At 40.2% G+C, this 16,370-nt stretch overlaps 1 protein-coding gene across 1 annotated transcript in view; it reads left to right on the top strand.

Annotated features, from left to right (window-relative positions):
- The first annotated feature begins 7,896 nt into the window (after window positions 1–7,896).
- The window catches only part of dync2h1 (dynein cytoplasmic 2 heavy chain 1), a 179,016-nt gene continuing 170,542 nt past the window's right edge, over window positions 7,897–16,370 (top strand). Inside the window, exons 1-14 of the mRNA XM_073863457.1 lie at window positions 7,897–8,162; window positions 8,537–8,732; window positions 8,815–8,985; window positions 9,120–9,258; window positions 10,938–11,056; window positions 11,240–11,384; window positions 11,550–11,782; window positions 11,854–11,985; window positions 12,602–12,715; window positions 14,888–14,999; window positions 15,093–15,217; window positions 15,307–15,482; window positions 15,564–15,759; window positions 15,865–15,960. Of these exons, the coding sequence (XP_073719558.1) occupies window positions 8,550–8,732; window positions 8,815–8,985; window positions 9,120–9,258; window positions 10,938–11,056; window positions 11,240–11,384; window positions 11,550–11,782; window positions 11,854–11,985; window positions 12,602–12,715; window positions 14,888–14,999; window positions 15,093–15,217; window positions 15,307–15,482; window positions 15,564–15,759; window positions 15,865–15,960 (1,941 nt within the window). The 5' untranslated portion in view covers window positions 7,897–8,162; window positions 8,537–8,549. The remainder of the gene's footprint in view (window positions 8,163–8,536; window positions 8,733–8,814; window positions 8,986–9,119; window positions 9,259–10,937; window positions 11,057–11,239; window positions 11,385–11,549; window positions 11,783–11,853; window positions 11,986–12,601; window positions 12,716–14,887; window positions 15,000–15,092; window positions 15,218–15,306; window positions 15,483–15,563; window positions 15,760–15,864; window positions 15,961–16,370) is intronic.

Below are 16,370 nucleotides of genomic sequence, written 5' to 3'. Positions count from 1 at the left end.
AGTTTGACTCGTGACTCAGAGTGTAATCATTATGGGATGCCAATTTTTTCCCTAGCAACCAAATACAGGACCCTAGCAACAGAGTAAACAAAGCCTTATATCTCCGCATCAGAACATCGTAGAGACATGGGGGTTGGACCATTTGACTCGTAACCCGGAGTGTAATCACTATTGGAGATGTCAAAATTTCCCTAGCAACCAAATACTGTACCCTAGCAACCAAATAAACAAAGCCTTATATCTCCCCTTCAGAACATCGTAGAGACATGGGGGTTTGACCATTTGACTTGTGACTCGGCGTGTAATCACTAGTGGATGGCAATTTTCTCCCTAGCAACCAAATACACTACCCTAGCAACCGAATAAACAAAGCCTTATATCTCCGCATCAGAACATCGTCAAAACACGGGGGTTGGACCGTTTGACTTGTGACTTGGAGTGTAATCACCAGTGGATGGCAATTTTTTTCCCTAGCAACCAAATACAGTACCCTAGCAACCGGATAAACATAGGCTTATATCTCCGCATCAGAACATCGTAGAGACACGGGAGTTGGATCGTTTTACTTTTGGCTTGGAGTATAATCATATATGTTACCCAGAATTTTGCCACGGCAAGCACCACTCACATTTTCTTCAGGAAATGTACCTATCTAGTTATTATTATTATTCTTATGTCTGCACGTTTTTTCGGCGCGTAACTCGTCCCGCACGGTTTGCCGTAGTCCCATGAAAGAGGGCTCAAATCGACCGGTTTATTGAAGAGATGGTGGCTATGACTTTTATAAGCGGTCGGGTGCAGAATTTCCGAAAGGGGGGCGAAAAACCACCCGAAAAATCCCATTGACTTAACATTGCGCCCAACTTTGACGAGTCATAGCTCCGCTCGAGGATTTTGTAGAAACATGTGGGTTACAACATTTGAAGAGGGTGGTAGGCTCTGTAAGAACATGGATCACAATGGGGTGTAAGTTGTACCCCTGGGGTGTAAGAGGTGCCCAAAAATGCCCAATGAAAAGTCAATGGGGCAAAATCCCATAGACTTACCATTGCAAAAATTTTGACGGGTCATAGGTCCGAGTGAGGATTTCATAGAAACATGTGGGTTACTAAATTAGAAGAGGGTGCTAGACTCTGTCAGGACGTCCCCCACAAGGGGGTGTAAGGTTACCCTAGCAACCATTTTGGGCACCCTAGCAACCTATCCCATAGACTGCCATTATAAAATGCCTAGATGGATATCTTTGCATCACAGTGTCACAGAGACATGGGAGTGGGCTCATTTTACTCAGGCATCCAATCAGTCTCTCAGGATCCTTAAAGACTTACTAAGCCACGCCCCTAGCAACCACTTTTGAGCACCCTAGCAACATAAAATTCAAACAGTTATATCTCGGCATCAGAACGTCGTAGAGACACGGGGGTTGGACCGTTTTACTTGTGACTAGGGGTGTAACAATTGGGCACATCAATGGCCACTCCCAAGCCACGCCCCTAGCAACCAAATTTGAGAACCCTAGCAACCAAATAAACAAAGCCTTATATCTCCGCATCAGAACATCGTAGAGACACGGGGGTTGGACCGTTTGACACGTGACTCGGAGGGTAAACACTAGTGGATGGCAATTTTTTTCCCTAGCAACCAAATACAGTACCCTAGCAACAGAGTAAACAAAGCCTTATATCTCCGCATCAGAACATCGTAGAGACACGGGGGTTGGACCGTTTGACTCGTGACTTGGAGGGTAATCACTAATGGATGCCATTTTTTTCCCTAGCAACCAAATACAGTACCCTAGCAACAGAGTAAACAAAGCCTTATATCTCCGCATCAGAACATCGTAGAGACACGGGGGTTGGACCGTTTGACTCGTGACTCGAAGGGTAATCACTAGTGGATGCCATTTTTTTCCCTAGCAACCAAATACAGTACCCTAGCAACAGAGTAAACAAAGCCTTATATCTCCGCATCAGAACATTGTACAGACATGGGGGTTGGACCGTTTGACTCCTGACTCGGCATGTAATCACTAGTGCATGCCAATTTTTTCCCTAGCAACCAAATACAGTACCCTAGCAACAGAGTAAACAAAGCCTTATATCTCCGCATCAGAACATCGTAGAGACACGGGGGTTGGACCGTTTGACTCGTAACTCGGAGGGTTATCACTATGGGATGCCAATTTTCCCCCTAGCAACCAAATACGGTACCCTAGCAACAGAGTAAACAAAGCCTTATATCTCCGCATCAGAACATCGTAGAGACACGGGGATTGAACTGTTTGACTTGTGACTCGGCGGGTAATCACTAGTGGATGACAATTTTTTCCCTAGCAACCAAATACAGTACCCTAGCAACAGAGTAAACAAAGCCTTATATCTCTGCATCAGAACATTGTACAGACACGGGGGTTGGACCGTTTGACTCGTGACTTGGAGGGTAATCACTAGTGGATGCCATTTTTTTCCCTAGCAACCAAATACAGTACCCTAGCAACAGTGTAAACAAAGCCTTATATCTCCGCATCAGAACATCGTAGAGACACGGGGGTTGGACCGTTGTACTCGTGACTCGGCATGTAATCACTAGTGGATGCCAATTTTTTCCCTAGCAACCAAATACAATACCCTAGCAACAGTGTAAACAAAGCCTTATATCTCCGCATCAGAACATCGTAGAGACACGGGGGTTGGACCGTTTTACTCGTGACTTGGCATGTAATCATTAGTGGATGCCAATTTTTTTCCCTAGCAACCAAATACAGTACCCTAGCAACAGTGTAAACAAAGCCTTATATCTCCGCATCAGAACATCATAGAGACACCGGGGTTGGACCGTTTGACTCGTGACTCGGAGGGTAATCACTAGTGGATGCCATTTTTTTCCCTAGCAACCAAATACAGTACCCTAGCAACAGAGTAAACAAAGCCTTATAACTCCGCATCAGAACATCGTAGAGACACGGGGGTTGGACCGTTTTACTTTTGGCTCGGAGTTTAATCATATATGGTCCCCAGAATTTTGCCACGGCAAGCACCACTCACATTTTCTTCAGGAAATGTACCTATCTAGTTGTGTCTTACTATTGTTTTTATTAAATATACCTCGTTAATATGTAAGTGCAAACATATTTTGTGCTTTTTAATTGCTTGTAACCAAACAGATCTGGGGCACCATTCACTAGCATTGTTTTTTCCAACGATGAAAATCAATGGTGCCCTAGATCTGCTTTGGTACAAACATCCTTCAAAAATCTTTCTTTGTTTTCAGCAGAACATATAAATGTATACAGGTTCAGAACAACTTGAGGGTGAGTAAATGATGACAGAATTTTCGTTTTTGGGTGAACTATTACTTTAAGTATTAAAGGGGCATAAGACTTTTTTAAGATGTCCAATAAATCTTTGGTGTCCCCAGAGTACATATGTGAAGTTTTAGCTCAAAATACCATATAGATAATTTATTATAACATGTTAAAACTGCCACTTTGTAGGTGCAAAAATTTGGGTGTGTCCTTTAAAATGCAAATGAGCTGATGAAATGCAAATATACTGATGAAATGGTTGGATAGTGCAGATTAAGGGGCGGTATTATTATAATAAGATCCATGATGCCAAATTTTAATGACCTATTTTTTCACATGCTTGCAGAGAATGGTTTAACAAAACCAAAAAAAGTTAATGTTTTTTTCTTTTACACATTTTCCAGGTTGATAGAAGCACTGGGGAACCAACTATAGCACTTAAACATGGAAAAAGTCAGATTTTCATGCTATGAAAGGTAAAAACAACTTGAAAACTTTAGTGAAAAGTACAGTATTATGAATCGAAAATATAGTGAAGTAAAAGTTTGCCAAACATATGACAAAGTACAAAGCATGTATACTTAAAAAATGTGTAAAAATATGTAAAGACTCATTCTCTCTTCTGCTTTCACAATACAATTCATGTCTGTTGACTGTGTTTGTGCTGTGCTTTTCATTGTACAGACAATTATTTACTGTAGGTCCCTCAACAAACTACAAATGTGTGTTAAAACACTATAAGGCAAGAATAGAGGAGAGATTAAAAGCAGCTCTTGTTAAAGTATATATTAGTAATATGCATGTAAAAAAAATTATGTTATTTGAGTAACATCTGTTCAACGTGTAGTCTTTAATTGATGTTTTGGCACTGTGACAACTTGAGATGTTTCATTGTAAAGTCAAGGGGCAATACTAAAATGAGTACAGTAAATGATTTTTGCTTGCTATTACAATCTGAAGTACACAAATTTAGGTGCCTGAACCCAAAACACTATAAGAATTTCAGTTAACCCTCATAGTTCTGCTCTTTGGTTTTGCTTTGTTTTAGTCCACTTTAACTCGTGTTTGTATTTTCTGGTGTGTGATCTGTACACAAGACGAATTATGTCATCTAAACCATTGGTTTTCAAACTGTGGGTAGGGACACAAACTTGTGAGTCACGCAATGTTGCTTGGCTGTTGTGGTGAATGACACAAACAGTTTAGTCCAACAAATGACTAGCAATGGTGATGTTTATGATGTGGTAGTTATTGATATTGCACTATCATGTCATTAATAAAATGATGAGGAAATGGAAAACTGCTCAAAACGTGTTTCCTCATTTTTCCTTTTAAAAATATGTATGTGGGTCCACGGCTAGATTATACTAATTTAACTAGATCACGTAATGAAATGTTTGGGAAACCCTAACCTAAACTGTGCTGTGGTGCCCTGCCATTTAATACAACAGTGCCATCTACTGTTACTCTAATTTCTCCATGTATGAGGTCTAAAATTTTTTGAAATAATCACTCATTGAATTCACACACATCATGCAACTATATTATAAATGTTTTGACTTGCTTCACATTATTGAGATTTACCATTTGATACCATCACAGTTTTTTGTAAGAGTAATCTTGACAATTAAATGTTCTCTTATAAGCGCTCTATGTAGTCTCCTCACCTGGGAACGGTTTGTAAAGCGACTTCAGGTTGTTAGTTGACAGGCTGTGGTTGTGGTTGTGTAGGTTGTGTGTGTATTCTGGAGTGCGTTCGCTATCCCTGCGGCCACTAACTCTCACATACAGGAACCGTTAAATGTTACAACATTAACATGGCTGATGTCCCCCCTCCCTTTCTACAACGGTAAAAACTCCCAGCCAAGTCCTTGGCTGCGCTTGTCCGGATTCGTGGAATGTGCAGCGGTGAATGTGTGTGTGTGTGTGTTTTCCCCAGTGTGGTGATTGTGCTTTTATTTTATGTCCATTTGGCTAGAGTTTAATTCCTGTGTGCTCAGACTGGAGGTTATGAGCCCTGCAGCTGTGTAGACACACACACACACACACACACACACACACACACACACACACACACACACACACACACACACACACAAACACTGTTCAACATGCTCACATTATTAGGAAAGACTTGTCTGAGAGCAAGTAAGACTTTTATACTGGGAATTACTGCTTTTTCTCTCTCTCTCTCTCTCTCTCTCTCTCTCTCTCTCTCTCTCTCTCACACACACACACACACACACACACACACACACTTTCCAGTATCTTGCAGCTGTTCGGTGGGTTTGTATGTCTCTGAGGTATTTTCCCATATTACAATAAGCCCATTAAGACAGCTTTCCCCTCCATCACTCTTTCACTCTCTCTCTCTCGCCCCACTGCTGTTTTACTTTCTCACTCTCTCTGTCTCTCTCAGGGACACATGAAAACTACTAGCGTGACTGTAACAGATTACAATATTGTCAAAGCATTCATGTACACAAATGCTCAGCGGTGTGTGTGGAGCTGACAGAGGTGTGCAGCTATGTCATATATGATCAAATAAAACAATTCACAGACAGACGGACAAATAAGACAGACAGAGAGATTAGACAGACAGACAGATAAAACAGAATACACAGACAGGCAGGTAGATAAGACTTGCATAGACAGACGGATAAGACAGAGACAGATAGATAGATAGATAGATAGACAGATAGATAGATAAGACATACACAGAAAGACAGGTAGATAAGATGTGGACAGACAGATAGATAGATAGACAGACAGAGACAGACAGACAGACAGAGACAGACAGACAGATTAGACATACAGGCAGGTAGATAAGATTTGGATAGAAAGACAGAGATAGATAGACAGACATACAGATTAGACATACAGATAGATAAAACATACAAAGACAGACAGACAGGTAGATAAGACGTGGATAGACAGACAGACAGATACATAGATAAGACAGACACAGACAGACAGGTAGGTAAGAAGTGAATAGACAGATTAGACAGACAGACAGACAGATAGATTAGACATACACGGACAGACAGGTAGTTAAGACGTGGACAGACAGACAGAAAGATAGATAGATATACAGACAGACAGACAAAGACAGACAGATAGATAGGCAGGCAGGCAGATTGCACATACAGATAGATAAGACATACAAACAGAATAAACAGACAGGCAGGTAGATAAGATTTGGATAGACAGACAAACAGACAGATAGATAGATAAGACACACACAGACAGACAGACAGACCGGTAGGTAAGAAGTGGATAGACAGATTAGACAGACAGACAGATAGATTAGACATACACGGACAGACAGGTACTTAAAGGGATACTTCACCAATTTAGCATTCAGCTTCGTATCTGTAGAAACCCGGCAGTATTACTGAATGACCATGTTTCCCTCCATCATTTCCCCCTGAGAGGAAAGATATCTGCATTTTGGTTCTGCAAAAAAGTCCTCCGATGATGCAAAAATCGTCATATTACATCATCGGAGAACTTTTTTGCAGAACCAAAATGCAGATATCTCTCCTCTCAGGGGGAAATGAGGGAGGGAAACATGGTCATTCAGTAATACTGCCGGGTTTCTACAGATACAAAGTTGAATGCTAAATCGGTGAAGTATCCCTTTAAGACATGGACAGACAGAAAGATAGATATATAGACAGACAGATAGATAGGCAGGCAGGAAGGCAGGCAGCTTAGACATACATACAGATAGATAAGACATACAAACAGAATCAACAGACAGGCAGGTAGATAAGATTTGGATAGATATATAGACAGACAGACATAGAAATTAGACATACAGATAGATAAGACACAGACAGACAGACAGGTAGATTAGACAGAAAGACAGATAGATAGATAAGACATACACAGACAGATGATAGATTAGACAGAAAGACAGATAGATAGATAAGACATACTCAGACAGACAGGTAGATAAGACGTTGGACAATGTGACTAAAGAAATGAACAATATATTAGACAGTTATTTATTCTATTAGGAAAATACCATATACATTAAAATGAGCACTGTGTAGACCAAATTTTTCCACATTTTATAATGATTTCAAATTATACATTACGCTTTGGAACAAATAAAAACAAAAAATGCTCTGAAACCATGCAATATCTTAAAAACACCTAATTTTATGTACATTTATTTTTTCTTTGGCAACAAATGTGATGATATATCTAGTTCTTGTGGCATTGAACAAAAAGTGGCATAAAAACTATTTAAAAAAAAACGTGAAAAGAAATAAAAATGTTACAACTTACCCCGTACATCTTACAAACACTCCCCGACCCGGTCTAACCACTCGATGTGAAGCAACACTGTCAATAAATGTTTACCTGTTTAATTTTGTTTAGAGCACTTTAATCTTAGTGACTGACTGTATGTGTATACAATTTTATTTAAATGAAAACTCTGGTTACTTACTGTAGTGTATTCTATAAGACAAGAAGACAGATATGCAAGAAAAGACAAGAAAATGTAAGAATCCAAAAAATTGAATTTACTCGTACGTTCTTGGCATTCACAAAGCATGTTACGTCACGTCGAATGCGTAGTTGCCTTGGGAACCACGTCCGCTTGACTGCTACAGCGCAGTGACGTTCAGCGCAACTACACAACAAATGACACGGATTTCATTTTGACACTGCTCTCAAACCCAAATTAAAATCTGTGTTTCTATTAAAAGTCGTCTTTTCTTTTAACGACAGATCTTTTTTTTTATTTTAGATAAATAATGTCGCTTCATTTGGGAGAGATGGCGGTTAGATTAGCCTAGCCGGCTAATCCTGCAGAAACTCAGTCTGATCCTTCTTCATTTGTACAGTAAGACACGTTTTTGTATTTGTGAAGCGCTTTATTTGCTTACTAATGCATTGTATAAGTACTTTGCTTTGTGTTTGGTGGTCATGTGTTGTAAAATCATCTTCTCTAGCGTGTGTGGTATTTCTCAGATTGATAACTGTGGGATAAATCGGTTGAAAATAAGCTTTAAGCAAATGCATAAATAAAGTGATTCAAACCATGTGAAGAAATTGTTAATCCAGATTAACTGCATAAATTGTTCAACAGGTGGTTCAAAATGTCCTGTAAAAGCAAGGGATGTTTGACCAGATAAAAACTCTTCTGTACTGTATCTTTGTATTTGTTTTTCCTGTGTTGAGATTTATTATAGTGATGTCATCAATGTTTTTAAACAGGGAGAGGTGAGAGATGCCGCCTGGTAGAGATGACCCTCGTAAAGTCTTCATACTGACCACAGCAGGAAACTACTTCAGCCTGGACACACCAGCATCTCCATCCACCAGCAATCCACTTGATAACTTCTTAGATGATGGAAATGAATTTCTGCTCACTGTCAGCAGACATGGAGACGAGCTGCAGTTCTCAAACAAGGTGATATTGTGTGAACTTGTTTAGTCAACTTGTAACTGAACAAATGAAGAAACAAATAAATAACAGCTATCATTCACTTTAGCTGGAGAGTATGGACGGCGGTGAAGGAGTTCTTGTGTTTTTTAAACCTCATCCGTGTGTGATATCTGAGGAGAACCTGCACAGATCTGTCCTGGTCTCATCTATGCTGGAGTCACCGATCAGCACGCTGTACCAGGCTCTGAGACAGGTCTACGGCCCAGTTCTGCTGCAGGTCAGACACGCACAAACACACACACACACACACACACACATGGTTTGGTACTGTGGTAATAGCATAGCTTTGGACAAGATGTAAAATAAATGTTTTACCCTGCTGAATTATTAATCTATGCTGTGTGTGCACAGGATGACAAATGGAGTGAATCATTCGATTCAAAGCTTCAGTCTCTGCTGACTGATCTTGAGGTCGGGTTGGGCTCTGTGCTCAGACATTCACATGCAGAGGATTCTGGGAAACGGCGTCCTACAGAGACCGACGTGCTGGGTGAGTTCTGACAGTTCAGATACTCAGTTTATACCTGATACTAAAATGACGCAAACTAATATTAAAGGGGTGCAGGATTTTTGAAGTACACTTTGGAAAAGGGAGTCGGGCCGAGTACCAAAACACACTTGTAGCCAAGCAGCAGTAAGGGGCGTGTCTACTAACCAACATCGTTGCCTGGGTTGCGTATGTGTGGGGCGGTCTATCAAAAGAAGGTGCTGGGTAGGGGCGTGTTTGTTTAGGTGATTTCAAATATCTAAATAAGACAAAAAAGGAATCCGCACACTGAACTCACAAAAAATATATTAATTTATTAAATCACAGAAGTAACGTTTCTGCCCTTCTTCAGACTTCGATTTCAAATATCAACATTGGCTTTCAGAGATCATGTACCCCCCCTTTAAGTCAGAGTCCGCTGCTTGTGGTGTTAGTAAACATGCTGCACTATGTTTTCTACATGTATATGTAAAAGCTTTCTTTGATTTTTCAGAGCAATCGATGAAATAAACTCACGCAACTTTAACACGCTCACAAAATGAAACAAAGACAAAAAACAGACGCTTCAGTTTTTTTTTCATTCAAACTGAATGAAACTTTTTTTCATTAAAAAATTGGTCAATGAAAGCCTAAAGATCACCCTTAAACCTGTTGGTTCGCACTAGAAGTCATGTCAAATGTTAAAACATTGTACTCAGTACCTCAGATTATATCAATAGCCAGAGAGTAGGCGATCTCTTGTGCAGGGTTCCCACGGGTCCTTGAAATCCTTGCAAGTTTGTTAATCTAGGAAAAAAAATCCAAATTTCAAGTTTTTGAAAATATACATACATAGATACAGGTCATTGAAAGTGCTTGAATCCATTTTTGCAAGAAGTTTTCTGGAAAAAAATTCATATTATTCCCTGTGTAGTGTAGGATAATATCATACAAATTCTAGACTTTTTAAGCACATGTGCTAAACTATTAGCTTTAAATGCTTATATCTTCTGTATGTGATTCATACAAAATGCTTTTTTGCATAGTTGTGTTTGACACATGAAAACGTCTCCGGTTACGTATGTAACTGTTGTTCCCTGAGAAGGGAACGAGACGCTGGCTCTCCCTTGCCATACTTCCTGCATCCCTGTAACGCCATTTTTGGCAATATTTCAGATAGCGATATACTTCCTGACTCCTGCGTCACCCTGTCTTTGTCGTTAAGTCTCACAATTGGTTGAATTTGATATACACATTCAGACGCACTTACCTCTGGAGGCGTCTCCAAAGTGTCACCGCAGTGACGCAGCGCGAGTTCCCTCGAAAGGACAATGTATCTTAAAAGGTAACACGATGTAATCTTGCTCTTACTTGAATTGTGTCCCCACATTTAGTCTTTGAATTTGAGGGTATTGGACCTGGAAAGTCCTTGAAAGGTCCTTGAATTTGAAGTTAACTAAGGTGTGGGAACCCTGCTTGTGGATGCGCGAACACATTCGACCACATGCACGTCTACACCACAAATGCAATCCGGACAAATGTGTTTTCGCCTTTGAATGTGGACGAGCTCAAAACGTTTTACACCCTGTTTACACCTGTACTTAGTGTCATCCACTTGTGATTCGATCGACCACAATGCATCTTAATACCAGGTGTAAACAGCCTCTTACTGATGTCCATGTGTGTGTGTGTGTGTGTGGCAGGTATCATAACTCCTCTGGATGAGTTTCAGTACTGGACTGATGTCAGTCGATCTGGGCGGCACAGCAAAGAGAGAGACAGAGCTGCACATTTCTCTGAACTCTTCAAAACTATTGAGAAGGTTAAAATGCACACATATGCAAATACACATTTACTCTAAACAATTATAAGACTGTGGTTACTAATGTATGCTTATCAAAGTAATACAAAAACTAGCCACATCCACAAGACTCCATTATTGTTTCTAGTTCTAGTCATGATATTTGATTCTTTCACAAAGATTGTGATTTGTGTTTTCCTGCAGGATTACAGTAATCTGGACAGTTTCAGTTTGGTGGAGGTACCGGACTTGATTGAAAGCACACGAGAGACAGTAGATGATGTGTGGAAACAGAACGAGCACGGACCCTATCCCGAGACACGCATGATCAGACTGATGGACGTCATAGGTACATAGACCTCAGGATGAGCTTGATCAGATGTTCCTCTGCTGGATCATCATAATTTATGTTTAAAAGAATATTCAGCTAGAGATCATGAAGATATCTGCTTTATATTAATTATGATAAAGTACCAATGTGATGTTGCATTCCTTATTCTCGTATTTGTAACAGGTGGAGCTCTGGCCAGATTAGTACAGAGGAAGTTGAGTTCCCTGAACCTGTGGGAGGATCAGTATTTCACTGTAAGGGAGGGGCTTAAAGGAGGCGTGGCCGTGTGTGAGCAGTGGGTGGCGACCTGTGAACACCTCACTGGTCAGGTATGGAAACGTTACTCGCCTCATCCGTGGAGCAGCGAGAAGCATCGCCCGCAGGGGTTACAGAGCCTGGCCCAGCGATTGGAAGAGGTGAGATCACACACCTATCAATCATCACAGTGTGTTATTATGCGTCGTCTCATGGTTTGTGTATGTGTCAGGTGTTACAGGTGAGAACTGTGTGTGAGAAACTCCAGCGGTTGGTATCTGGAGGAGCACAGCAGGTTTCAGCCACGCGCGTATATCAACCTTTCACCGGACTCAACCCAATACACTACAATCCTTATACTGAGGTACACACATACACTGTTTACATATACACAGTGCAGAGATGTGAGCAGAGAGTTGGATCGTATGTGTGTGTAGAGATAACTCAATATTTTAGTTTTAGCCGAGGGCAACCTTCAGATCTCTTTGATAAGCCAATACGGACGTGACTCGACGGGGCTGCTAGAAACTGGCTTTAAACAGGAGTCAATTGCCATAGACCCCCGTGTTAAAATGGCCAACTTTACAGTAGAAAATAATATGTTTACAGCCTGGTACAAAAAGTGTTTTTGGTCTATAAAGCTTATTTAGGGCTTCATAAGAACTGTGAGGGGGTGAGTATTTTTTGTTACTCATCAGTTTAAATAATTTTAAGCCTTAAAGTTCTGCACTTCATCAACTTCAGCTTCACCCACGTCCCGCCTCTTTACACATTTTCGATTATCGGCGAGTGATGCGCGGTGACACGACTATTGGCTTCAAAAAAAGTTCTTCACAAACCTATGGGTGACGTCACAGACATTACCTCCATATTTTTTTACAGTCTATGGGTTTAGCTCTAAAATGGTGATATCCGTCGAGGTTATCATAAGTGTGATTAAATCAGTGTGATGTTAAGTGTGTATGTGTCTGTGTTTTTAGCCCTTATGGAGAGCTGCAGTTTCTCAGTTTGATCGTCTCATCACTCCGGCTGAACAAGAAGCTGCGGGGAAACTGAAGACACTTATAAGAGACGCACAGGACAGTCCACAACAGGTTCAAACTTAAACATCTACAATACATATGAAGAGTTTGGTTTCAAAATGAAATAAATCCATTTTGACTAATTTGGGTAAAACGTGTTTTCTATACCAAGACAGTGACAAGATGAAAACCACTATTTTCTGTTACAAACTTTTACATAGCATCTTTAGGTTATAATAACATAAAAAATTCAAATCCATAATTTGATTTTCAAAGATTTATTATAAAAACTGATTCTGTTTTCCGCAAAATGCAATAAATCCATGATGTTTTTTGTTCAAAATGCTATAAATCTATTGAATCAATATATAAATGTGCATTCATCTTTGCCATTTTATATTCATTTAGTTGACTAGTGGTATACACTAATAAAAAAAAACATTAATGGCATTAATCAAAACACTTACTTTGTCATATTATTACTATTATTACGTCATCCTGGGACTTTTTTGAGAGCGATCAGCTGTAAAATGTTTTGGTCCTATTTTAAGTAAAATAATGTAAAGTTTTTCATAAGATCCCCTGGGGTCAATGTGTTAGCATGACAGAAGCTTGATGCTGTCGTATTAGAACAAGCAACAGCCAACATTTTTCTGTAAATTAATAGATTTTGATGGCTTACGTTTCTTCCCCGACACAGAAAACCACCACAGGTTTATCAATGCCATCAAATTTATTATTTTGTTTTTGTTTGTTTGTTGATCGCGAAGTACAAAGTAGATGAGGAAAACTAGGATTCTGTGTGTATTCAACGCGCCACCATTATTGTTTACAATGCGTGGAATGGTGCGATGTGATTCATTGAGCGGATTTATTGCATTCTGCAGAGAAGGGGGACTGGCGTTTGTTGCGTTTTGGGAAAAAGGAGAAAAGATGACAGAATAACACGGCGAATATTGGATTTTTAATAATGACCTGATACAATACTGATTTTTGTGTTAACTAATATTTTTTTTTAATTCGGTTTATCACGTCTTGGAACCAAACTCTTTATATATTAATCTTGTTTTATCCTCACCATCAGTGTATCCACAGTCTGGTTAGCAGCTTATTCTGGTTTAGCACTGTACACACTTAGAAAAAAGTAAAAAAAGATAATGACACAGCGATTGCCACAAATGATTGTAAAGACAAAATCAAATAAATGTGAAGAAAACAATGTGTGGGCTACTTTCGGGTTTTTTCCTGCAAAGCATAATTAACATAACTTAAAAAATACATGCTCAGAGTAGAGGTCTTCAAGGGTCCACTTAGAGACGAAAACCCGACGTCCGACCTGAGACCCGAGCGGTAGGGCTGTTACAATGATTAAATAATAGTCTCATTGCGATTGTTTGACCTCATCGCGATGATTTCAGATCACCGCAATGATTGCACATCTCTTTAAAAAACACAAGGGGGAGCTGCAGTGCCTGTATAAGAGACATTATCAGATTACTTTTAAATCTGTTATGTGTATTAATATTTACTGCAAGGTAAACTTTGCAAAAGGTTTAATTTAAATAATCACAGCAATGTGTGAAAATTATTTCATAAATAAATTTTTTTTTTAATAAAAATGAAATGTCAAAGCAATAAAAGTGGCAATGAATCGTCATAATCAGCACAATTTATTAGGCAATTAACCGTGACAGCCCTACCGAGCGGATTCAGGTCTAAAAGTTTCATGTGTGCCTCAGACACGGGTTGGGTATAATCAGGTAATTTAAAATGAATGTGTTTTTGTCGAACAGACCCGAGAAGATCTCGCATGTGTGCATCAAATTCTTTTCCAACCCCTCATCTGTTTGCCAAGAGTGCTTGCGACATCGTGTGGCTGGCGGTTGATTAATTTTTATTGAGCCAGATCTGTCAATCAATTTTGTATGTACATTTACATTTCCTTGGTGTCATCATCAGATAACAAATGAAAGTAAATGGAGCAGTGGGCTAAATTGGTTGCAAGCCCACCAGGAGTTTCTTTCTGTCTGATTGGTGTGTGCAGGGCTGCAGACCGCACACAAGTCAAAGCCGTTTACATTCTGGTCCAGACGTGTTAAAAAAATGGCCACAGGGTCGGATTTGGGTCTAATTTATTTGGGGTTGTCTCGGGTTCGGGTAATTTCGGGTTGGTACATTTTCTTTGGACCCGAGAAGACCTCTTACTCAGAGATTCACAGTCCTGTTCTTCTGGTCTTGTTTTAGTTGCTGCAGGTTTTTCAGAAACACAGAGATCTGATCAGAAGAGCCACAATCAGCAGAGAGCTTCAGCCCGAGAGAGAGACGCTCCTCACACGACTGCTGGACTACAACAAGGGTCAGATCACACACTTAGCAGACACAGTTAACTAATAATATGAATCGACAGCCGTAAGAAGAGAGAAAGACCACAGATTGTGTTTTTATACAGGACTGCGGGCTGACTTTGAGAGCCGATGTCATGGTGCACCAGGAGAGAAGATGGGTCCTCTGGTGGGCCGAAACCTCCCTGAGGTTGTCAACAATATTGTGTGGGTTAGACAGCTGTTATTGAAGGTACATGCACACTGATTGTTCTCACTGGGTATGTTTTGGATGTATTTTGGTTTATTGATATTAAATGGAGGGTCTCTGCGTGCGTGTAGGTGGAGGACTCTCTGAAGATGTCGGAGGTTCTGCTCTCTGATCTGTCTGGGTTTCAGTCGCTGGTCCGTTTCTCCAGTGAGCTCCAAGAGCAACTGAGATCTTATGAGCAGGAGCAGTTTGAAGATTGGACCAGAGATTTGCTGTCTGGACTCTCAGATCCTAAATCTGGAATCAGGTGACCAGCACACATACCATTCTAGTTATTAACTATTGTTATTATTATTTTACACTATTTTTACATTTTTTGTGTGTGTAGTTTACAAGCAAGCAGTCGGGTGATGGAGTTAGATCACGCGGACGGTACGCTGAAGATCCAGTATTCAGACCGGCTGGTGAGTTTACTCCGAGAGGTGCGGCAGCTGTCTGCTCTTGGCTTCAGCATCCCTGCTAAGATTCAACAGGCCGCAAACACAGCTGAAAAGTTTTACCGACAGGCAATCGTCCTCAAGCAGGTCTGTGAACACACACAGGCTAGAAAAGTGTTGTATTCTTTACTGTGTGTGTGTTTATTTTTGTGTAAAGCCCAACGTTATATGATGTCTAAATGTTTTTGACAGGTGGCTCATTTCTACAACACGATTGATCAGCAGATGATTCCTTCTCAAAGACCCATGATGCTCAGCTGTGCTCTGGCCTTCGAGCAGGTCATCAAGGTATCGCAAGACAAACCTCTTTGGTAACTTAGAGGCTATTTACACCTGCAGGGTTCCCACAAGTCCTTGAAAGTTTGTGAATCTGGGGGAAAAAAATTCAAGACCCTGGGAAGTTTTTGAAAATATACATACATAGATACAGGTCATTGAAAGTGCTTGAATCTATTTTATGCAAGAAGTTTTCCTCGAAAGGGAACTATAACAATGTATCTTAAAAGATAACACGATGTAACCTTGCTCTCACTTGAAATGTGTCCCAACATTTAGTTCTTGAATTTGAGGGTGTTGGACCTGGAAAGTCCTTGAAAGGTCCTTGTATTTGAAGTTAACTAAGGTGTGGGAAACCTGACCTGGTATTAAGATGCATTTTGGTTGATCGTATCTCAAGTGGACGACTCTAAATACAGTTG

The sequence above is a fragment of the Misgurnus anguillicaudatus genome, chromosome 24, assembly GCF_027580225.2.
Source record: "Misgurnus anguillicaudatus chromosome 24, ASM2758022v2, whole genome shotgun sequence".
Classification (NCBI taxonomy): Eukaryota; Metazoa; Chordata; class Actinopteri; order Cypriniformes; family Cobitidae; genus Misgurnus; species Misgurnus anguillicaudatus.
This window is presented reverse-complemented; position numbering and strand designations above follow the sequence as displayed.